General features: G+C 44.6%; 1 protein-coding gene across 2 annotated transcripts in view; it reads right to left on the bottom strand.

The window, feature by feature from the left end:
* The window catches only part of ABCD3 (ATP binding cassette subfamily D member 3), a 147,390-nt gene that overhangs the window by 87,478 nt on the left and 34,140 nt on the right, over window positions 1–25,772 (bottom strand). Inside the window, exons 2-4 of one of the 2 annotated variants that reach the window (XM_030208506.1) lie at window positions 21,673–21,709; window positions 21,349–21,447; window positions 9,370–9,458 (exon numbers count right to left, since the gene is read on the bottom strand). In XM_030208506.1, the coding sequence (XP_030064366.1) occupies window positions 9,370–9,458; window positions 21,349–21,447; window positions 21,673–21,709 (225 nt within the window). Of the gene's footprint in view, window positions 1–9,369; window positions 9,459–21,348; window positions 21,448–21,672; window positions 21,710–25,772 lie in introns of those variants that run through there. The other variant, XM_030208507.1, reaches the window with a different exon arrangement.

Here is a 25,772-nt window from a genome sequence, read left to right as displayed (position 1 = left end):
CAGAGGAGAAGGACACTGTAGAGACGGTTTCCTCAAGCAAGCATGTCCCCACTACCAGGGATGGAAGTAAGCAACTGTCCCTAAGGCTCTGAGATCCTGTGGCCCAATCCAAGAAGGGCAGTGACTTAGTAGCTAGTCAGGGGACGAGTGCCAAGGGTATGGTTACACTGTACCTCTGGACCACAAGCAGTAGAAGTTAAAGCCCAGCAGGAAGGATGTTTGGAGAGCTTTTCTAACTTACATAACTTGAGGGGGAAACACAATCTGCAAGAGAACTGCCCCAGGGAGAAAGGAATTACTAGAAACAGATACCAAGAAAATCTTATTATATTCTCTTGTAAAGAAGGATTGTCTGTGAAGTTTGAAGCAGTGTGTTAAGCTTCCTTACCTTGCCCTCTCCTAGCATAGAGGAGAGGGAAGAGAAGGGTTAAACTCAACTTATGAAGGAATCGATCAATACTGATACCATTAGAAAGTGGAGATAATTATTAAGGACAGTGGGATAAAGCCCAGCTATGACTAGCACATAAAATTATGGATAGAGGGCTTGAGCAGCCTAGCTCATCTACCTGAACATAAAGGCTGTGGCAAGCCTTTTTTTTCGTTTTGATGGTGGATTGTTCAACTGTTAAAGGGCACCAGGAGGCCTTATGAACTGAAAACTTTTAGGGGGTGGGATTTATTATTTTTACTCGCACTCTTATGGAAAGGAATTACACTCCTAAATGTGAGCTGTGTTTGAACACATTTTAGGTGGGAGAGAACAGCCATGTGGAATCTAACTGTTCAGTTAACTCGTCATACACTTCTTACAGTTAGTGAACATTTATTAACATTTGAGATGCCCTAGGGCAATACTTTGTTTTGTGTCAGAGAGAGAAGACAGAATCCTCCTGGACCCATAAAGTCTGCAATCCATGGCCCTTTATTTACTGGATTAAATATCAGGAACATGCCGAACAGTGGTGACATACTGTAATAGTGGACATTTGCCTTTTAATGTTCCTACAGATATAATCACTGAAGTTTCAAATAATGAATCAATGTGCTTGTATTGACATCAGTAGTTCCTACTACTGTACAACCACTGGAATTAACTAGAAGCACCATGCTAAACTATAAATTATACATACACGGGCTCCTATTGCACTAGAGAATTTGCAACTGTCCACTCAGCTTAGTAAGTTGTTTTATAGGGTGTTGTGAAGTGGGACAGCTGCCTCCCCCACACCAATATTGTTACTGCAAAATTGAATGAAAATTTGCTGTTAAGTCTGGGGAAGAAAGAGTGGATATGGATGGGGAGTTGGAGAAGGGCACATACAAATTTCAGTTTGTCAAGGTTATTTGGAAATGTTTGTGAGGTTGCTACGTCACACATTTTAATATTTGGTGTATTTCTGCAAGTTCAGCCTGGCATCCAGAGACCTCTTCATAAAGGTGATTAATAAATTCTAATAAATAAATAAATAGAATAAATATGAACCGGGAGTGTCCTGTGGTGACATGATTCTGGCATCAAGTGAAATGTGTGCTGAAGGACTTTCTACAGCCCTGGGTCACTTTTCATCACAGCTTTTAACCTAATCTAAACTTGAAATTTATCAACCGCTTACTCCCTACAAGGGCCCAAAGCGGCTCACATAAAAGATTTTTTTTTAAAAAACCCACCACATTTATAAACTATATATAGCTCACAAGACCATTAACTGTTTATGGTGCACATTTTTTAAACACATGGGTTTCTAAGCATTTAAGGAAGCAAATGTAAGACAAATCATATTTTAAAGAGCAAGGCAAATTATTCCCAAATTGTACGGCCTGAAAAACAAAAGAAGATTCCAAATCTCTCATATCGAACGCCCTTGAAAGAAAGAAAATTTAGTGTCAGATGATTAATGATTACCTCATATAGCTTGAGGAGCAAAATTAAGCAGAGTCAAGTGATCTGGTGTAGCACCAAGTAATATCTTAAAAAATAACACAGAAAGATTTAAACTCTAACCAAGAACGAACAGGGAGCCAATGTTGAATGACATATTTTCAAAGCACTTAGCCTTCCAAAGTTCCATAGGTTTCTATGGAACTTTGGAAGGCTAAGTGCTTTGAAAATGAGCCCCCAGGTTTATACTGCCTGAAGATTAAGCAAGCAGCTGTATTTTGTACAGTGAAACCTTGGTTTTCGTTGACTTCGGATTTCATCGGTTTCGGTTATCGTCAATTTTTTTCACGAAAATTTTGTCTCGGTTTTCGTCGGCGTGACCACGCAGCTAATCTTGTGTCCTCACGTGTCGTTCTTCTGAGGCGTTCTTCCAGGACGATAAACTGTGGATGGAAGAAATTATGGCCAGGATGTGTGCATGAGAGAGATTTAGAAGAGTTAGATCCTTCACCTGATGACCCTACACATGTTGTGCAGTCAACTGTTCATTTAGGTAATTCCATGGGTTTGAAAGTGAGTGGTGAGGATGTGGAAGAGTTGGTGGATGACCACAGAGAAGAACTCACCACTGAAGAGCTGCAAGACCTTCAACTAGAAGTGCAACAGACGGCAGATGAAGAAGTTGCTTCGGATAATGAGGAAGAAACAGTAGAGAATGTGCCTTCCTCAGAGATTAAGGACATCCTCTCAATGTGGAGTAAAGTACAGGTGTTTGTGGAGAAAAATCACCCAGACAAAGCTGTTGCAAGCCGTGTCTGCAACTTGTTCAATGATAATGTGTTGCCCCAGCAAATCTTAAAGAGGAAACAGAAACAAACCTCTTTGGACACGTTTCTTGTGCAGCATGGGTCCACAGACTCTGAAGCTGGTCCTAGTGGCAAAAGAACAAGAGTGGAAGTGACCCTCCCCCCCAGAAGCTGGTCCTAGTGGCAAAAGAACAAGAGGGGAAGTGACCCCCCCCCCAGAAGCTGGTCCTAGTGGCAAAAGAACAAGAGGGGAAGTGACCCCCCCCCAGAAGCTGGTCCTAGTGGCAAATGAACAAGAAGGGAAGTGACCCCCCTCCCCAGATAGTGTCCTTATGGAGGGGGATCCCCCTTCCAAACAATAATCTTTGCTCCTCTCTCTCCATCTTCCATACAGCAAGAAGAGTCTTCAGAAAGGTAAATGCCATGTTAAATGTTCATTTATTCTATACACTAGTCTTTTTTATTCATTTAAAAGAAAAATTGCTTGTTGCCTCGGTTTTCGTCGATAGTTTTCGGACGAATTATCAACAAAAATCAAGGTTTCACTGTAGTAACTTCACATACCCCAGCTTTTTGTGCTGGGGATATGTGAACCGTGGGTTCTCAGCTACTTCACGTCCTCACTATTGCCGAGTTTTAGAAAACCTAAGCCTTCAGTTGCTGCACGGAGACAGCAAACAGGCTCCTGACTTTTGCCATCCTAAACAAGAGATGCCTACAAACAGATTTGGGATCTGGGCCTATATGTCTGATGGGGAACAGTGTTTTTGAACAAATGTCTCAATTCTACAAAGGATTGGAGTTGATGTTATGATTCTGTATTACATATGAGGAACCTGTCAATTGTTAAATGAATATAAAACTCAGGTCTGATCTTTAAAAACAGATATCATTTGTAAAAATCTCCGATGGTAAAAGACTGCAGATTTTGACAAAACATTCTTACAACAGTACATTGCAGTTTCCCTTTAAGAGATAATCATTTACATTTTTTTTAAAGGAAAACAAAGGAATTTTAGACAGTGCAGTAAGAGATTACTCCAAAGAGTCCCTCATAGGGAAAGAACACAAATTCATTTTCACTAAGAAGGAAGTTTAAGGTGCAACATCTTACTATACCATCCCTAATCAAATGATCTAGTTCTAATCCCTCATTTTCTTTGAGTTACCCTCAAAACATCTACATCTTTATGGCAGTAAATATCCTGGTTCTGTCTCTCAAAAACATTTAGACTACAAAGTTTTGGGGAAAAGAACTCATTTATCGTTCTTCCAAATGGGGGAGGCTGAAGTCAATGGAAATCTTTTCTTGTCTCTCCAATAACAGCAGAGAGGTATAATGGAACTATGTACCTCTTCAGACATAACATATCATGTGGGTGCTATAGATGTGAGGATTATCTTGGCACGTGCAAGGGTGGACATTTTATAAGACGTTTGGAACTGTAAATACAGAGCAAGAGCTTGGAAGTCTTTTTACAAGTGGTTTACAAATATTAGTTTATGCAATTCAAAGGGCCCTGTTAACTAAGCCACGCTGTAGGCACGAGCTAACGCTAAAGACACCCATAGGAATATATGGGTGTGTCTAGCATTAGCATGCACTAATTTTTAGTGCAGCTTAAACAGGGCCCAAAGTTTCTTAGTGAACTTGGAACAAAGAGGAGAGAATAATAAAGATGACCATAAATGTTAGAGTGCATCAAGTTGACACATATAAGAAAAGAAAGATGTAACTTCTCAGAGATTAAAGGGATGGTTATCAGACAGCAGTTATATACACAAAATTAAAATCTGCTATAAGTGTCCTAGCACAAATCACAGTTAACTGTGTCTGCCATAAAAACTGAAGTCACAATGGCAGTGGCACACTTATTCAGCTATCTCTGATATATCACATGGATAGCATACTATGGGGGTAATAGCCCACCTATGGCTTATAAACCACTTCCTGAACTAACTAGATATTCAATGCTGATGCATGCACAGCTCCCAGCATTGAATATCCAGATATACACTGTAATCTCCCAGGGGTACTCTTATGAGCAGAATGCCCCCTGGTGGCTTGTCCAGCATCACAAGCCCACAGCCAGGGCTCACTAGAGCTTTGCCTCTAAAAAAAAAAAAAAAAAAGCTCATTAACAGCTCTCCTCTATAGCATCTTGTAATCTCAGGCTCAACGTTTGGGCTCCACTTTAAACTCAGGGTGACTGTTCCTCAGTTATCCTTCTCTGAAATATCATTGGGAAACGGGTCACATTTCTGGTACCCCTGAGGTGCCCCCTGTCACCTTTCTGGGGAACACAACACTTGTTTCTTGGCTTTAACAAATATGCAAACGTTTCCGCAATATCTCCAATCTCATCTCTATTCCCCTCCTCCCTCCCCTTCTCGTGTGCCCTGTGGAATGCCCACTCGGTCTGCAACAAACTTTCCTTCACCCACGATCTCTTCATCTCCCATTCCCTTCAACTGCTCGCCCTAACTGAAACCTGGCTCACCCCTGACGACTCTGCCTCAATCGCAGCCCTATGCCACGGAGGTTATCTTTTCTCCCATTCGCCCCGCCCAGTTGGCCGCAGTGGCAGCGGCGGGCTACTACTTTCGCCCTCTTGCAGTTTTCAACCTCTCCTCCTACCTCAGTCTCACTGCTGCTCATCCTTTGAAGTTCACTCCATCCGTCTATTCTACCCGCTGCCACTCAGAGTTGCAGTCATTTCCCGACTTCGATGTCTGGCTCTCCGTTTTTCTTGAGCCCTCATCCTCATCCGTCATTCTTGGTGACTTCAACATACACACTGATAACCCAACCGACTCATACGCTTCTCAGTTCCTCACTCTAACCTCCTCCTTCAACCTCCAACTGAGCTCCACCACCCCTACTCACCAATCTGGCCACTGTCTTGATCTCGTCCTCTCTTCTACCTGCTCACCCTCCAATTTCCGCGCATCAGCTCTTCCTCTCTCTGACCATCACCTGATCACATTCACACTTCATCACCCTCCCCCCCTCAGTCTCGCCCAACTCTAACCACTACTTCCAGGAATCTCCAGGCTGTTGACCCCCCACCTTATCCTCTAGTATCTCTGATCTCCTCCCTTCCATCATGTCCTCCGAGTCTGTCGACAAGGCTGTCTCCACTTACAATGCCACTCTCTCCTCTGCTCTAGACACCCTTGCACCGTCCATCTCCCGTCCCACAAGGCATACCAATCCCCTGCCCTGGCTGACCCCTTGCACCCGATACCTTTGCTCCTGCGCCCGTTCGGCTGAACGCCTCTGGAGGAAATCTCACACCCATACTGATTTCATTCACTACAAATTCATGAAATCCTCCTTCCAGTCCTCCCTATTCCTCGCCAAACAGGACTATTACACCCAATTGACTAATTCCCTCAGCTCTAACACTCGTCGTGTCTTCACCACCCTCAACTCCCTCCTCAAAGTATCCTCCGCTCCCACCCCCCCCACCCCACCCCCACTCTCTCCCCAATCTCTGGCCGACTACTTCCGTGACAAGGTCCAGAAGATCAACCTTGAATTCACCACCAAACCTTCTCCTCCTCTTCATCCTATAACCCACTCTCTCAACCAACCAACCCAGGCCTCCTTCTCCTCTTTTCCTGATATCACTGAAGAGGAAACTGCCCATCTCCTCTCCTCCTAGAAATGCACCACCTGTTCCTCAGATCCCATCCCCACCAACTTACTTAACACCATCTCTCCTACTATCACCCCCCCCCCTCCATCTGTCCTATCCTCAACCTCTCTCCACTGCAATTGTCCCAGACACCTTCAAGCATGCTGTAGTCACACCACTCCTCAAAAAACCATCACTTGACCCTACCTGTCCCTCCAACTACCGCCCCATTTCCCTCCTACCCTTCCTCTCCAAGATACTTGAATGCGCCGTTCACAGCCGCTGCCTTGATTTTCTCTCCTTTCATGCCATCCTCGATCTGCTTCAATCCGGCTTTCGCCCCCTACACTCGACAGAAACGGCACTATCTAAAGTCTGTAATGACCTGTTCCTCACCAAATCCAAAGGTCACTACTCCATCCTCATCCTCCTCGACCTATCCGCCACTTTTGACACTGTCAATCACAACTTACTTCTTGACACACTGTCCTCTTTTGGGTTCCATGGCTCTGTCCTCTCCTGGTTCTCCTCTTATCTCTCCCATCGTACCTTCAGAGTACACTCTCATGGTTCGTCCTCCACCCCTATCCCGCTCTCTGTTGGAGTTCCTCAGGGATCTGTCCTTGGACCCCTTCTTTTTTCAATCTACACCTCTTCCCTGGGCTCCCTGATCTCATCTCATGGTTTCCACTATCATCTTTATGCTGATGACACCCAGCTTTATCTCTCCACACCAGACATCACTGCGGAAACCCAGGCCAAAATATCGGCCTGCTTATCCAACATTGCTGCCTGGATGTCCAACCGCCACCTGAAACTGAACATGGCCAAGACCGAACTTATTGTCTTCCCACCCAAGCCTACTTCTCCTCTCCCTTCACTCTCTCAGTTGATAACACCCTCATCATCCCCGTCTCATCTGCCCGCAACCTTGGTGTCATCTTCGACTCCTCCCTCTCCTTCTCTGCGCATATCCAGCAGATAGCCAAGACCTGTCGCTTCTTCCTCTATAACATTAGCAAAATTCGCCCCTTCCTCTCTGAGCACACCACCCGAACTCTCATCCACTCACTCATTACCTCTCGCCTTGACTACTGCAACCTACTCCTCACTGGCCTCCCACTTAGCCATCTATCCCCCCTTCAGTCCGTTCAGAACTCTGCTGCACGTCTTATCTTCCGCCTTGACCGATATACTCATATCACCCCTCTCCTCAAGTCACTTCACCGGCTTCCGATCAGATACCGCATACAGTTCAAGCTTCTCCTACTAACCTACAAATGCACTCGATCTGCAGCCCCTCCTTACCTCACTACCCTCATCTCCCCTTACGTTCCTACCCGTAACCTCCGCTCTCAAGACAAATCCCTCCTTTCAGTACCCTTCAGTACCACTGCCAACTCCAGGCTCCGCCCTTTCTGCCTCGTCTCACCCCATGCTTGGAAAAAAAACTCCCTGAGCCCATACGCCAGGCCCCCTCCCTGCCCATCTTCAAATAATTGCTCAAAGCCCACCTCTTCAATGTCGCCTTCGGCACCTAACCACTACAACTCTACTCAGGAAATCCAGACTGCCCCAACTTGACATTTCGTCCTTTAGATTGTAAGCTCCTTGAGCAGGGACCGTCCTTCTTTGTTAATTTGTACAGCGCTGCGTAACCCTAGTAGTGCTCTAGAAATGTTAAGTAGTAGTAGTAGTAGTTACACCAGATACAAATCTACTCCATTAGAATCCATGATCCACTCTTGTAGGGGGAAAACTTCTTTCCACAAACAGTTCATCCTGTTTCTCCTCAACAGAGCCCACTTATTTGGGAGACCTGCGTCTAAATTTAATACAGCCACCTCCCCTGGACAGGACTTTTAATTCGCACTCTAATTTTACAGTCCTGTCCTCCACCCCATGGCTGTTAGTCCAGTTCAAATAGTACTCAGTGCCATCTGGCCCAATGTTCCTTTCACATTGGTTTCTACCACAGTTATTCACTCCATTACTACAACATCAATCCCAAAGTAAGTACCTTCTTGGTTTTAGAGGGATCCTTCTCTCTCATGTTTCCTGGGGTCTCCTCCAGCAGGTCTCTCCCAGCTCTCCTGAGCTCCTCCGTTCAGGTCCCGGTTTTCCTCCCTCTCAGCTCCTCCTGGAAGTGCTCTTTATAGGACTAAGAATAGGTCACCACTCCCTTTCCAGGCTCCTCCTCCTAGCTCTGGAAGAGTCCAGAACCTTCTAGTCTGAGAGCTCCCCCTGGTGGCCTCTTCAGGGCAGGGCAAGTCTTATACTAGGAGCACCCCCTAGCTGTCCCTTCAGGTCATTCCACTGGCGTACACCTTTTTGGCTCCCTCTAGTGACCCGATCAGGGCATTTTCCAGTCTTTTCCCTAGGACAGCGGCCTCCTCAGGGTAGGCCAGTCCTGTGTTTATCACAATATGTTGATCTGGAAGTTAACCAGGCACCGGCCGATATTCAAACCAATGCTCAATTAATTTGGCGCGTAAAGTTAGGACAGTTAAATGCTGGTTTCGCCCAAGTTTTGAGGCCAGACCACCCCTATCCTAACCAGTTAGGGAATGGCCAGTTATCACAGATATTAAGTAGCACTATCCAGTTACATACCACTCAATATCGGTAGACAGCCAGCTCAGCAGGGTTAACCAGGCAGAAGCCTCCCCTGCCTGGTTAAACTCTTTTGAATATTGACCCCTATATTTTCAACTAGGGTTAATGGAGCAACAAAGCCATTGGTTCACAAAACACTTACGAATCTATAAAGCATTTATAAGTTTTAAAATCTGCAAAAGCTAAAGTACATTTTAAAGAACTTTTGTTCACAGTAGTATATTGACTTTTAGATCCTCACTGAGTAAAAGTATAGTATCTTTATACAAGCTATGTAATTCAGTTTCATCTTGTTACAACTGCTAGCTCAGAGCAACCTGCTATCTTTACATTAAAATTAACCAAAGTGAGGTAAAACATTAAAAAAAAAAAAAAAAAAAAAAAGAGAGAGATCAAATCATATAAATAAGGTTTTAAAACCTACCTTTCAATCATGGTCCCATTCTGAATCATCCACACATCACAGTATGTTCGAGCTATCAGCATAAATGCTATAAGTGTCAAATAACCTGTCTAATGCAAAACAGAACACAGTACTGGTATTTTACAAGCATGTTACACAAAGTCACAATGACCCTCTCCCCCCCCCCACTCCAAAATTTCTTTCTGCTAAAGATTCAAAGTTAACTTTACAGATGCTTAACTGGCCTTTCTTTCTTTATATATATTTTTTTAAGAGTTAAGGGGACACAGTGTGCCTTTACAGCAGAGGCATGCAATTTGTGGTCTACTTAGGTAGCATACATGATTTTGGAGCATTGCTGAGCTATTTGGTGGATAGGGATTCGCAATTTCAGAAAAGATTCACAGATTCTAAGGAGTATGACACATGCTATAACAGGCTGAATAATTCATATGGCCACACATATATGAATTCCTGATCATGCTGCTCACTGCTGAAAAATCTTGGATACCCCTGCTGTATAGCAAACGGGGATACTTTTGAAAGCTCTACATTTGCAAAATTTCCATAAGTATTGCCATACTGAGAAAAGACCAAAGGTCTACCAAGCCCAGCATCCTGTTTCCAACAGTGGCTAATCAAGTACCTGGTAAGATCCCAAAACAATACATTTTATGCTGCTTATCCTAGAAATAAGCACTGGATTTTCCCGAAGTCCATTTTAATAATGGCTTATGGACCCTTTTTTTAGGAAGTAATCCAAACGTTTTTTAAACCCCACTAACTGCTTTTACTACATTCTCTGGCAACAAATTCCAGAGTTTAATTATATGTTGAGTGAAGAATAATTAATAATGAACAACTCCAAGTATCTTAATCACTAAAAGTATCCCACTAAAGGCCTTGATCACCACCACAGGTGCTGTTCCATATCATTTTACTAGTCCATATTTCCTCAGACTAACTAGGCCTTCAAACCCAGCATAGTGCAAATGTCTTAAGAGTAACCAAACCAGCAAAAGAAGAGGTGACAAGAAGCTAGTATCATTCCTTCATTTTACTAGTTCAGTGGAGCACTGACACTTCAAATACAGATTTGCAAACAGTAATCAAGGGGTTAAACTTTATAGTAGTATTGTCATATACTCCACAACTCAACAAAACCAAAGCTTGTAACAGACTATATATAACTCTTCCTCTTGTAATTCCCTAATGTGTCTATAACACATGAACCTTATCCGACCACATTAACTCCTTGTATCTGTTTGTATGCCGGAGATGGCGAATGCCTCTACAGTACAATGTAAGCCACATTGAGCCTGCAAAAAGGTGGGAAAATGTGGGCTACAAATGTATCACGTAAATAAATAAATACATATATAGCAATATACATACGTATAAAATGCCACTTGTAAAATTTGTTCTATTTCTACAATTACACAATGACAAAAACTTGCATGAACTTCTGGAATAGTTATATTTGGAGGCAGAGTCACAATTTATGCATGGTATTTATTAAATACTTGAATCCAGGGGGTCATACGACATTACAGAAGGGAGAAGACACCAATTCTCGGCTCTCCCACTACTCAGACCTCCATAATTTGATAACCTGTGTATCTCTCCAACAATTACCACAACCAATCCGTGTGGGAACCAGCAGTGCTACGTTTTGAGGCTCTATCCTTCTTCCTTCTACCATGGTGGCAAAGCCAGCAAGAAAAGGGCATGAAAAGTCCTGCATGCAAGACGACAAAATGACACCACCGATGAGCCCACCGGAACCCGCAGCCAGCTCGTTATGGGTGTCGGAACTGGCGGCAGAAGTGGCTACCCTAATGGAAACCTTATTGGAAAAGAGAATGGAACCGCTGGAGAACAAAATCACTCAAATGCATACAGCAGTGACAGAGTTTGGTAAAGACAGGCAACAGTACCAACAACGCATCACTGGCTTCCTATCCGTTTCCGCATACAGTTCAAACTCCTCTTATTGACTTATAAGTGCATTCACTCTGCAGCTCCTCAATACCTCTCCACTCTCATCTCTCCCTACACTCCTCCCCGGGAACTCCGTTCACTGGATAAATCTCTCTTATCTGCACACTTCTCCTCCAAGGCTAACTCCAGACTCCGTTCCAGGCATATGGTGCAGCACGATAAAAGGAATAGACTTCCTAAGCCGGTACTTACTACTACTACTACTATTTAGCATTTCTATAGCGCTACAAGGCGTACGCAGCACTGCACAAACAAGCTCCATCTCTGACCGCCTTCAAATCTAAGCTAAAAGCCCACCTTTTTGATGCTGCTTTTAACTCGTAACTCTTATTCACTTGTTCAGAACCCTTATTTTATCATCCTCACTTTAATATTCCCTTATCTCTCATTTGTCCTGTTTGTCTGTCCTAATTAGATTGTAAGCTCTGTCGAGCATGAACTGTCTCTTCATGTTCAAGTGTACAGCACTGCATACGTCTAGTAGCGCTATAGAAATGATAAGTAGTAGTAGATCTGGAGGACCGCATCCAGGAAATAGAGAACACTAACACTCAACTAAGGAAAGCGCTCAGAAGACTGTCAAGAAAAGCTGGAAGATTTGGAAAATTTCATATACTGGGCATTCTGGAAATGATAACAGACACAGAACTGCTGGGATTTGCCACATTTGGACCCTGAGTGGAATGGGCGCATAGGCTGCGCCAACGCAAGACAGAAGCCACGAGGCCCCGAGTGGTGATATTGAAAATATTGAACTATGCCCATAACGCCACCATTCTTCGGGCCCTCCAGGTGGGGGGGGGGGGGGGGGGGGGGGAGACACTGCAGTATAAAAACAAAACACTGTTGTGTTTTCAAGACTACTCGATAGGAGTGGTAATTAAAACGAAAAGCCTTTTTGACAATTTGCACAAGTTATACTCAGCCAAGATACAATTCGCGCTACTCTACCCAGCTCGCTTGAGAATCACTCATCAGGGGCAAAATTATTTCTTTGAAACACCGGAGGCGGCAGCCACCTTTGCCAGTAACTTGTGACACCAGAGTCCTTTGGGAGAAAGAAGTGGTACCAAGGGCTGAGTGTGATACCTTGGGAGATGGACAGGGTCAATATGGCTTGAGTGTTGCGACCCGACTGATGGAGACTTTGGTTGCAAAATGGTTTGCTGTTGAGGCTGCTACACCAGCTGATGACACCCAGCTGATGACACCAGACATCACTGTGGAAACCCAGGCCAAAGTATCGGCCTGCTTATCCAACATTGCGGCCTGGATGTCCAACCGCCACCTGAAACTGACCATGGCCAAGACCGAGCTTATCGTCTTTCCACCAAAACCCACTTCTCCTCTTCCTCCACTCTCTATCTCAGTCGATAACACCCTCATCCTCCCCGTCTCATCTGCCCGCAACCTCGGAGTCATCTTCGACTCCTCCCTCTCCTTCTCTGCCCATATCCAGCAGCTTGCCAAGACCTGTCACGTCTTTCTCTTTAACATCAGCAAAATTCGCCCTTTCCTCTCGGAGCACACCACCCGAACTCTCATCCACTCTCTCATTACCTCTCGCCTCGACTACTGCAACCTACTCCTCACTGGCCTCCCACTTAACCATCTATCCCCCCTTCAATCCATTCAGAACTCTGCTGCACGTCTTATATTCCGCCTGGACCGATATGCTCATATCACCCCTCTCCTCAGGTCACTTCACTGGCTTCCGATCAGGTACCGCATACAGTTCAAGCTTCTCCTCCTAACCTACAAATGCACTCAGTCCACAGCCCCTCATTACCTCTTCACCCTCATCTCCCCTTACGTTCTTACCCGAAACCTCCGCTCACAGGACAAATCCCTCCTCTCAGTACCCTTCTCCACCACCGCCAACTCCAGGTTCCGCCCTTTCTGCCACGCCTCACCCTTTGCTTGGAATAAACTTCCTGAGCCCATTCGCCAAGCCCCCTCCCTGCCCATCTTCAAATCCTTGCTCAAAGCCCACCGCTTCAATGTAGCCTTCGGCACCTAACCTTTATACCTCTATTCAGGAAATCTAGACTGCCCCAATTTGACTGCTCTATTTGACTGACTGTACATTTGTCCTTTAGATTGTAAGCTCCTTGAGCAGGGACTGTCCTTCTCTGTTAAACTGTACAGCGCTGCGTAACCCTAGTAGCGCTTTAGAAATGTTAAGAAGTAGTAGTAACCCAATTGCTACGGACAACATATTATGGGAGTAGACTAATACAGTTTACAATCCACAGATGGATAGGTCCCATCCCAGGCAGTGAGACAGGTTGGATTTGAACAAAGGATTTACATTGGAATTTATAGATGTGTGGAGAACTCTCCACTCAGGACAGAGAGATTATACATATAGGTCACAAGCACACACTATTCAGGCTAGGCTTGACTACTTATTGATCTCTACACAGCTGTTCTCCCAGGTAATCTGAGCTGAGATAGGCCCCTATGCTATATCTGACCACGCACCGGTCTAGCTCCAGCTAAGAACACGAGGTGGAGCCCAGAGCATAATACAGTGGAAATTTCCTCTAGAACTGCACCATGATATAAATATCAGAAATACATTAATCAGAAATGGTTAGATTATCATGCTTAAAAAGAACCAGCATTCAGATCAACCCATCTTATTCTGGGAGGCAGCTAAGGCGTCCTGTGGGGGGGGGGAGACACCATAGCCTTTTATACGCATAAGAGACAGACGCGTGATAGTAACATCTTGGAGACTGAAATACATATTCAAAGAACAACAGTTGGCAGATCCCCAATGGAAGTTAATAAGGCCTTGCTACTGGCCCTTCAGATAGAATTAAATGAACTGCTACATCAGAGAACTGTACAGACCAGTTGCAATTACAAATATCAACTTCATCTCCATGGCAACAAAAATAGGAAATTAATGTCACACCTGATACCAGCACAGGAAGGGGGCAAAAAGATAATCCAACTTAAGCAGCAGGGTGAATCCCTAACCAACTCGACAAGGTCATCAAGGACATTTTTCGGGACTATTATGCCACACTATATAAGGCTCAGTCCAAATACCTAGCTCCTATAAAGTTGAAATATTCCTTAAACCAATACAGTTTTTTTAGTAGCATTATTGGATCGGTCAGATGTGCATGACTCAACTTCTATGGTTCAGTTTATCAATCTAAAAACAGTTTAGAGTGGGCATGTATTCGTCATTGATCCCAAGTTTTTTTCTTTACATACATACATATATATATATTGCTTTTTTAACCATGTTGCTTTTTTTTTTTAATCAAAAACTTGTATCTTTCAAAAACAACCAAACTACTTAGCTTAAAAAGCTTCTTCTTTCGGTCACAGGAACTAACTTCGCGGGAAAAGAAAATGTTGCCTGGTTTATAGTGGAGACAGTCCTTGACACAGTGTTTAGCAAAACATGGATTCATGTTGGCATGAGAAGTCTCCCTTGCTATCATGTATTGAGAACTAAAGAAGAAGAAGCTTTTTAAGCTAAGTAGTTTGATTGTTTTTGAAAGATATAAGTTTTTGATTTAAAAAAAAGTTACATGTGGCTAAAAAAAAGCAATATATATATATATAAAGAAAAAAAGTTAGATCAATGGCAAATACATGCCCACTCTAAACTGTTTTTGGAGTGATAAATTGAGCCACAGAAGTAGAGTCATGTGCATCTGACCGATCCAATAATGCTACCGAAAAAGCTGTACTAGTTAAAAGAATATTTCAACTTTATAGGAGCTGGTTATTTGGACTGAAATTTATACATGCCACACCCTCCTTTGAAGAACGTTATTGATACTACTGATATTGACACTATATAAGGCAGCATCCTCTATGGATGGCTCTCGTTACCTGGACAATCTGGGAGAGAGGAGAGTTGCTGGACATGGATGGATAGAGGGGAGGGCAGGGGAGAGAGGAGCGTTGCTGGACATGGATGTAAGGAGAGGAGGGCAGGAGAAATGCTGGACATAGATGGAGGGGAGGGGTGAGAGGAGAAATGCTGGACGGGCATGGCAGGGGTGAATTGCTGGACATGGATAGAGGGGAGGGAAGAGAGAGGAAGGAGATGCACATGGATGGACGGGAGGGGAGAGAGTAGAAATGCAGGACATGGATGGAGAGGAGGGCCTTAACAATACTAAAGAAAGCGAAAATACTTACCAGTAGCAGGTATTCTCCGAGGACAGCAAGCCTTACATTCTCACAGATGGGTCATTTATTTATTACATTTGTATCCCGCGCTTTCCCACTCAAGGCAGGTTCAATGCGGCTTACACAGTAAAAGGAATACAGAATATTGTTAGAGAGGGTAAAAGTTAAGTATACCAGAATACTAGATGAGATGAGTATGTAGAAATAGGCAATGGAAAGGGGAGTAAGGTGGGAGATGTAGTCTGGGTCAATGTCGTTATCATGTGGGTATGTGTTAGGTAGATGGTTCATAAGATTAATCTGGATCGTTTGGATAGGCTTGCTTGAATAAATGGGTTTATAGTGCTTTCCGGAAGGGTAGGTAGTAGCAGATTGATCGGATAGATCTGGGGAGAGCATTCCAGAGTTGGCTGCCCAGGAAGGAGAAGTTAGATCCATAGTAGGTCTTATACTTGATTCCTCTGCAGTTGAGGTAGTGCAGGTTGAGGTGATTTCGCAAAGATTCAGACATGTTTCTGGTAGGGAGGTCAATCAGATTGAACATATAGTCCGGAGATTCACCGTGGATAATCTTGTGAATTAATGTGTGGATCTTGAAGTAATGCGTGTCCACATAGGTTTTTGAATGCCAGAAGCATTCCATCGCCACAAGACCAGCAGTACAATACAAAGCATAGCAAACAGGAGACAACTCCAAGGGGAGGTGGAAAGGTATGTGAGAATACAAGGCCTGCTGTTCTCGGAGAATACCTGCTACAGGTAAGTATCTTCGCTTTCTCCGAGGACATACAGGCTTATAATTCTCACTGATGAGAATGCCTAGCTATCAGGCTCACCAAAAACAACCACCAGTGGTGTGAGGAGTCTGAAGGTAGGATCAGTGTGGAATCTGACCATAGATGACCTCTATCTAAAAGCAGAAATTATATAGCTTAATCCAGCTCTTGCAGAGACTCTGGAGGTCAGCACCTTGACAAAAAAGAAAAACAGAATGCACCTTCTATTGTAGTCAATGACTGTTGGGGATTGGAAAAAACAGGATGGGGACTAGAAAATGGCAAAGAAGGAGCATCACATGAGGAGTCAAGGGCCCTGACTGAGTCATGTGTTTAGTCATATACTGTTTAGAAACAGGATTATAAAAATACCTGAGAGACCTCTATTCAGTGAAGTCATCTGCGGACATGCGTGAGGTTTGTTCCCAAACAAAATCTTCTATGAAATTGCTGAAAAAGGACACCCCAACTGAAGTTGGCCTAGAATGAAGCTGGGCTTAGTGATGTATATTTAATCTGCTAATAAATGTCTATTACTTTTATAATTGCTGTGCATCTGTCATTTGTGAGTCTGTGTTTTCTTGCTCTTATACATTTGGAAATCAAACGGACCTAGTATCAGTGGTCAACTGGACCTCGCAACGGCGAGGGCAAAAAAGTAATTAACCTTAACTATATACAATCTTAGTGACAATGCAGCCTGGAATAGAACAAAACGGGCCTAGCAGGGTAAAGTTGGACTCCAGACCCCAAACAAATACTGCAGCACTGTCTGTCCAAACCGAATGTCGCGTCGGGCATCCTGCTCAAGAAAGTAATGACATGTGAATGTGTGGGCTGAAGACCACTTCGCAGCCTTCCAAATTTCTTCAACGGAGGCTGACCTTAGACAGGCTACCAACGCAGCTATGGCTTTAACATTGTGAGCTCTGACATGACCCTCAAGGGTCAGCCCAGCCTGGGAGTAAGTGAAAAAAATGCAATCTGCCAACCAATTGGAAATGATGCATTTTCTGATGGCAACCACCATCCTATTGGGTTGAAAACAAAAAGTTGGGTGGACTGTCTGTAGGGCCTAGTCCGCTCCAAGTAAAAGGCCAATTCTCGCTTGCAGTCCAAGGTGTGTAGTGCATTTTTGCTATGATGGGCATAAGGTCAGTGGAAGAATATTGGCAAGACAATCGACTGGTTCAGATGGAACTCCGACATAACCTTAGGTAGGGTGCATGCTGAGGAGTACTCAGTTATAATAAAATTTCGCATAAGGTGCATCCGCCACTAAGGCCTGAAGCTCACTGACCCTGCGAGCTGAAGTAACGGCCACCATAAATATGACCTTCCAGGTTAAGTACTTCAGATGACAGGAATCAAGTGGCTCAAAAGAAGCTTTCATCAGCTGGGTGAGAATGATGTTGAGGTCCCTTGACAGGGAGCATTGTCAACAGCAAACCTCTCATGAAGAAAAAAAGCTAGAGGCTGTCCAGAGATGGTCTTACCCTCTACATGTTGATGCTAAGCACTAATTGCACCTAAGTAAACCCTTAGAGTTGGTCTTGAGACCAGACTCGGATGTGCAGAAGATATTCAAGAAAAGTCTGTGTAGGGCAGGAAATAGGATCTAGGAACCTGCCCTCACACCAGGTAGCAAACCTCCTCATTTGACAGAGTAACTAGTGGAATCTTTTCTGGAAGCCAGCAAGACCCTGGAGACACCCTCCAGAAGATGCAAGGAAGCAAATTCTAAGCTCTCAACATCCAGGCTGTGAGGGCCTGAGACTGGAAGTTGGGATGTATGGTAATAGTCGGAAAACATTCCAATCTCCATGGTTCTTCGGAAGATAACGCCAGAAGAAGAGGGAACCAAATCTGCAGCAGTCTTGCTCGAGTTTCAACAAAGTCTTCCCCACAAGAGGAATGGGAGGATACGCATACAGAAATCTTATCCCCCAATGGAGGAAGGAATCCGAAGCTAGTCTGTCATGGGCCTGGAACAGAACTAAAGGACTTTGTGATTGGACTGAGTGGCAAAGCAATCCACCGAGGAGATGCCATACACTCGGAAGATCTCACAGGCAATGCTCATGCTCAGGGTCCATTCGTGCAGTTGCATGATCCTGCTCAGTCTGTCGGCCAGACCATTGAATTTTCCCACCAGGTAAGTGACCTTGAGGGGCATCCCGCATTGGTATGCCCAACCTCACATCTAGACAGCTTCCCAACACAGACAGCATGATCCAGTGTCCCCCTGCTATTTAAAGAACCCACCAGAGATTACAAAGGGCCACCTTTATTGGTAAAAACTTCAGCCTCTGCCTGACAAGTCACCAGGACAAACGTTTACAGCAGCTGGAGTCACTCTGCTGGAGTCACTCAAAAGCTCTCCCCCTGCTTTGACTGGGGAGCAGTCTGCTTGCTGAGGCTGGCAAGGTGCGTACCTATGCCTCTGCAAGTAATAGGTACTCCGCTTCAACTTGCCAAATAACCTCCTAGAGAAGGCGGCAGGTGCAGAAAGCACCCAGCGGTAGAAAGAATCGATGTTATCAGTATGCTTCTTGATGAGTTCAGCAGCCTCCTCCACTTTCTCTCTAAAAAGATTATTTCCCCCTCCCCCCCTGCACATGGCATCCACCAATCTCTGCTGGACCACCAGGTCCAAGTCAGAGAAATGCAGTCATGAGAGTCTGCGCATCGCTATACTCTGGGCAGAGATCCTAGAAGCCATATAAAGAGTGTCATAGGTGCCCCCTGGCCAAGAACTTACAACACGCCTTCTGCTGTTTGACCAGCTGGCGAGCAGATCTAGATTCAGCCTGCTCCAGCAGGAGAGAGTGTGCTAAATCATACATACGGCCCACCAAGGACCATAAATACAGTCTCATGTACAACTGATACAACTGGATATGGGAGATGAGCATGGATACATCTTCCACCCAAAAGAATCCAGGGTTCTAGCTTCTCTGCCAGGGGGCACCAAAGCATAATCCCTAAAACTCCTGGGCCCTTTTGTGCATGGATTCTACTACAAGGGAATGAGGCAACTGGGGCCTATCAAACCCAGGGGAATCTGGTATATGGTGTCAATCTTCTTGGGGAGATGGACCAACAGAGGGGACTCCCAGTTCTTCACTTGAGCATCCCATAAAATCTCATGAAGTGGGACCATCGCAGCCTCAGTCCAGGACTTCGAACATCTTAGCCCTGGGCTCGTCCTCCACTTCCAAAGGAATTGGGAAGGCAGCCACCATCTCCTTTACAAAAGAGGGGGAGGGAAGGCTCTCAGGTGAAGACTTCCTCCTTTCCTGTAGAGGGGAGGGATCAGATGGGATGCCATAGGGCTCCTCCTCCGAAGTGTACTGTGGATCATCTTGAGTCCCATGAGCGTTCATCGATGTCAGCCAAGATCTCCTCATGGGAGGGCTAAGATTTAGCCGCCTTGAGATAAAACGGTACCATGACCCTGAGAAGGGCATCGAGGTGTCTGCTCTGGCCTTGACTCCGGCAAAGCTTCCTCCACTGATGCTGAAGGTGTGCCAACACGGGTGGCAGTTGACGCACAGACCCCAAGCGGCATCGGTGTTGGAGATCTCACCGCAGGCTGATGGCCATGCGGGACTGTACCAGGAGGCATGGCTAGTGCATCTCCAACACTGATGCACTCTGCAAGAACCCCACCAACAGATCAAGCAGCAAGGCCTGGAGGCGCTCACCGAGGGCTGACATCAGGAAAGGCTTGGGTGCAGGTGAAGAAGCAGGATGCTGAATATGCGGGGTTAAAGTGGGTGACTGGTCCTGGCTATGTGGAGACTACAGCACCTCCTGTATGGAAGGGGAGGGGTCCTTCCAGGGCCGATGCTTTTCAGGGACTGGTGAAACCCTCTGGGCCCCAGAGCTCCCGGCATCACGTGTCGACGGGGATCAATGCCTGGCATCGATCAATGCTCCCTGGTGCTGAAGAGGACGATGTCAAGTCTTCTCATCGCCTTGGGGTCAGGGACGACACCGATCAGTCCCCAAGGGCCTGCATAGAGCCACTCAATGCATGGTCACTCCCAGTGTGCAAGTGTGTCTGCAGCCATGTGGACCGACGCACCCGATGTCGACACAGACGTCGAGGCTTCACACCTGGCTCCAAAAATCTTCTCTCTGAGTCTCTCTGGCCAACTGTGTTCTCTTCTTCATACAAAGACAGAGAATATGGTTTGCAGGAGTACGATCAGGACCCAAACACTGTAAACACCAAGAATGAGTTTCCTTGCTAGAGATGGTCCTGTTGCACCGAGTGCAGCACTTGAAGCCACTGGGAACCTTCGATAGCACTGAAAGGAAAAACAGCCATGGCCAAATCAAATGACTTGATGGTGCTAAAAAAGGGAGGACCACCAAACAAGAGAAAAGGGAAAAACTTGACCTAAGCTCAGGCCTAAACATGGTAAAATAAAAAAAAAGGCAAAAATCTAAAATAAATAAGTAAATAAATAAAGGGAATTAATAAAATAAGGTAAACCCCAAAAGAGGTATTAAAAAAAGAAAAAGGAAGGCACAAAAAGACCAAATCCAAACAAGCTGTGCGGAGTGGATAACAAGCGCGTCCTCTCCTCACCGCGGAAAAAAAGAGAACTGCTGATTCTGACCTCTCACGGTCAGCAGGAAGCACTCGCACACGTGCGGTGGAGCACATCTTGCACTCAAAGACCTATTTTTAAGCTTATTACAAGCTCTGGACTGGCAATGTGGACCCATGTTGTCCATCTGTGAGAATTATAGGCCTGCTTGTCCTCGGAGAAAGAGTAAACCTTTCTACACAAGGAAACCGGTGTATGGTATAAGTTACTTTCCTTCACATACTTTACAGCAATTTTGGGGTTTTGCTTTCCTGGATGCTCTCTAGCACCCTGAGGGGCCAGAAGCTACAAGAAGCAAGGGTAAAGCTAGACATCAGGTAGGCTGTGTGGTACTGCAGCTGGCTGGAGATCGGGGCAGGGGGTACAAAAGGGCATAATGGGCAAGTATGTCTGATGGTCTTTTTTCTTCTGTCACTCTAAGTTTCTAGATTGCTTACCTCTTTACAAAATGTTTTAGGGACTAGTATTTTTAGGATTCGGCCAATTCTTGCAAAGAAAACGCGGTCCACTATGGCCTTTTCTTTCTTTCCATCTTTCTAAAACAAAAGTTGTATATTTTTTTCATTAGTTTGTACACTGTAGCAAATTTTTTATGTATGTATGTATGGAATGTCAATGTCAAGGACCAGACATTCTAGCTAAGGAAGAAAAGATTTACTAGCTTCTTTAGTTGAATAGCAGCTAATTAAATTCAACCAACTGACACAATGAATAAAAGATAATGCATATGATTTACAGACAGCAAACTAAAAAGATGTTACCTCATTGTTTTGTGTAGATGTTTTCCCGCTTCTCTTACTGCAAAAAAAAAAAAAAAAACCATAGAAATTTGAATCGATAAGAAAACGATTTCTTTGTTGCTAGACATTCAAGACATCAAAAATCAGCATATCACTTTATGGTTGCTAAAAAAAAAAAAAAAATTAAACCTGCAAATGATAGCACACATCTACTGTAGCGGCATGTTACATATAAACAGAATATACCAAATTATGAAAGTGCAGCAAACACAGACAGGTCATTGGGCTGTAATCAAGCACACAGTCAAGAATAGTGATGAAATCCCAGTCTGGATTCTTATCTGAAACCAAAGCTTACAAGTTAGAAAAATCAATCCATGTAGGTTAGTAGGTGCTATGGAAACGACATACATGATCTGAAAAAGGTTCATGTTTCTAGTTCAAGTGCAGCAAGCATGCCTGCTGTAGTAGCAGTGTCAACCCGCAATACAACAGATAAAATACTTTCTATCAGATACAACAAAAATGCACATGATAGGGATATGGGCAACACTAAAGGAATATATTCTTGATTTGCCCTAATTAATAACAAAGCATGGTAATAGTCTAAATTAAAGTCTTGCCAAAGCAAAGGCGTGTTCCACCTCAACTTTATACTGCAGCTGCAGTCTTCCTCAGTGAGTGTTTTGACACATAACCAAGTATTAAAAATGCATACAAATTATTGAAACAAAAAAAAAAGGGTATATACATCAAGGCATTATTAGCCAAGGAAAGTAATTATAGTACAGTGGGGGGGGGGGGGGGGGGGGACAGAAAGGTGAAGCAATAAGGTGGGTGAGTTGGGAGCTTTTAATTGGATAGGGAGTCCTGGTCTCAGGCACCTCTGAGCTTCACATTTAACACCCAGTTAAGGGATTGTGTAAACTTAACTTATATTTTTAGGTCTTGTGCTAACCTAGAGGGGGATACACTAAAGTCATCGTTAGAGCCTTTCCCTACCAAATTCCATAGCGAATCGGTAGGGAACGGCTATGCATGAAGGAAAGGGAATGCAAATGAGCTGTTCGTTGCAGCTCACTTGCATTCTCTAACCCTTCGTAAAAACGTCGGATAATCAGCCGGTAGAGCATGCGCAGAGCAGCCAAGCGTTATGCTGGCTGTTCTGCGCATGCCAAAGACGTAAAAAAAAAACCACACACGTCCTTTATGGACTTCCTTTATTGACAGCCCTGCCCCCCCCCCCCTCCCGAGGTCACCGCCGCTCCCCGCTGCATTGAAATCAGAACTTTTATGCAGCCCCAGCCCCCCTCCCTTCCTTGAAATGACAGCTTCCCCGCCATCCTCTGCCCCCGTGGCCCCGCCCCACCGCTCCCCCCCTTCGTCTGCCACTGGGCCCTCGCAGCGCCTTTCACCTCCATGTGAAGGCACTGCACCGGCAACAACAGCTGATCGCCTCTTCGGACTTCCCTCCTTTGCTCCTGGCCCGCCCTCGTCTGACATAATGGCAGGGGAGTTTCATCTCCGATGGTTTTGATAAAGACCCCATGCCATTTTGGTTGCCTCTCCCTCTCTACCCTTTGAAGACAGTATTAAGACTGTATTAAGTGAAGCCTCACCAGTATTAAGACAGTATTAAGTGAAGCCTCACCAATAACCTGTAGAGAGGCGTATTCACCCCTTTTTTCTGTTTATTCCCATAGCACCCAGTTTCCTGAAGCAGATTATTCAAGATCCTGTGGCAGAAGTTTGCAAATTCTATGGCAGATTTTATTTTTAAAAATCTTTTATGTGGCATATTTTCATAAAGTTACTTTTTTTTTTATTATTATTATTATTATATTATTATTTAAAAGGTCATTTTCAGGCATTTGTCTGCTCAGTTACTTTATTTGGCCCTTCTTTTTGGTGCTGGGAAAGAGGTGAGAGAGAAAGAAGTAACATCAAGCAGCAGAGTGGATCTCAGAGGAGGGAAATGGAAATGTGAAAGTGGGCAATAAGAGAAGTTAGAGTATTAAAACATCCTACGGCAAAGTAATGATCAAAGTTAGCATACAACTAATAAACACCACAAAACGTACAACAAAAATAATATAACAGTTAATAAATACACAGCATAACATGGTATATAATCATACTCAACCAACATTAACCCAGGCCATTCCCTAGCCCACTACCTCACCAGAAGCAACACTAAAAAGGTCAGGAACATTACTGAACCTCCTGTAAGGAGGTCTGAATATGAAACTGGGTATTCAATGTGGCAAAATTTGAATGGGAAAATTAGGTTCTTACCTTGGTAATTTTCTTTCCTTTAGTCACAGCAGATGAATCCATTAATTGATGGGTTGTATCCGCCTACCAGCAGGTGGAGATCGAGAACACTGAAAAACCATAGTGCCTCTTGGACGGCTAGTCCCCAACTGCCTTCAGTATTTGAGATTTCCAAAGCAGAGTGAACCAAAGAGGTATAATAACAAACTTTCCTCACAGTGAACAAATGCCCCAGAACAGGAGCAACAAAGGAGGGACGATCTCAACCTCCTGTAGTAGAACAGCATGTAGAAATTGAGAACTGTTTTCCAACTTCTCCCAATGTGATTTATATCTGCATGAAAGATCTGAACAAAAAACAAAGTCAGAGAGGGAGGGATCATGGATTCATCTGCTGTGACTAAAGGAAAGAAAATTACCAAGGTAAGAACCTAATTTTCCCTTCCTTGTCATCAGCAGCAGATGAATTCATTAACTGATGGGATGTACAAAAGCAATCCCTAATTAGGGTGGGAACAGGCCACACCACGAGCCAATACTTGAGCTCCAAAAATAGCGTCCTGCTTCGCTGCAACATCCAGCCTGTAATGCCGGGCAAAAGAGAGCTGAGAAGCCCAAGTAGCCGCACTACAGATCTCTTGAAGAGAGAGTGCACCCGTTTCAGCCCGAGAGGAGGAAATGGCTCTCGTGGAATGCACCTTAACACTTCAGGCGGAGACCGACCTGAAAGCAGATACGCAGAAAAAATGACTTCCTTGAACCAACAGGCTATAGTGGCCTTAGACGCTGGACCTCCACGACGAGGACCTGACAACAAGACAAACAGGTGATCAGAAGTCCTGAAGTCATTTGACATCTGAAGATACTGCAACAGCGCTCTGAGGACATCCAAAAGATGTAACTGCCCAAAGGAGTCCAGGAAATCTTCCCTAGAAAAGGAAGGAAGAAAAATAGGCTGGTTCAGGTGAAACGCTGAAACCACTTTAGGCAGGAAGGAAGGCACAGTATGAACTGTCACTCCGGACTCAGAGAACTGCAGAAAAGGGTCCCGACAGGACAGGGCCTGCAGTTCAGACATGCATCTAGCCGATGTAATGGCCACCAAAAAGACTGTCTTGAGAGTCACATCCTTCTCCGAAGCTCGCATTCTCAACCTCTCACTTTCCACTGCGACTGTCCCTGCTGCCTTTAAACATGCTGTGGTCACACCTCTCCTTAAGAAGCCTTCACTTGACCCTACTTGTCCCTCTAATTACCGACCCATCTCCCTCCTTCCTTTTCTCTCCAAATTACTTGAGCGTGCTGTTCACCGCCGCTGCCTTGATTTTCTCTCCTCACATGCTATTCTTGACCCATTACAATCTGGTTTTCGCCCTCTCCACTCAACCGAAACTGCGCTTACTAAAGTCTCCAATGACCTATTACTGGCTAAATCCAGAGGTCAATATTCCATCCTCATTCTTCTTGATCTTTCCGCTGCTTTTGACACTGTTGATCACAGCATACTTCTCGATACCCTGTCCTCACTTGGATTCCAGGGCTCTGTCCTTTCCTGGTTCTCTTCCTACCTCTCCCTCCGCACCTTTAGTGTTCATTCTGGTGGATCCTCTTCTACTTCTATCCCTCTGCCTGTCGGCGTACCTCAGGGTTCTGTTCTTGGTCCCCTCCTCTTTTCTATCTACACTTCTTCCCTTGGTTCATTAATCTCATCCCATGGCTTTTCCTACCATCTGTATGCTGATGACTCCCAAATCTACCTTTCTACCCCTGATATCTCACCTTGCATCCAAACCAAAGTTTCAGCGTGCTTGTCTGACATTGCTGCCTGGATGTCTCAACGCCACCTG

Source organism: Microcaecilia unicolor, chromosome 6, assembly GCF_901765095.1.
Source record: "Microcaecilia unicolor chromosome 6, aMicUni1.1, whole genome shotgun sequence".
In the NCBI taxonomy this organism is placed as follows: Eukaryota; Metazoa; Chordata; class Amphibia; order Gymnophiona; family Siphonopidae; genus Microcaecilia; species Microcaecilia unicolor.
This window is presented reverse-complemented; position numbering and strand designations above follow the sequence as displayed.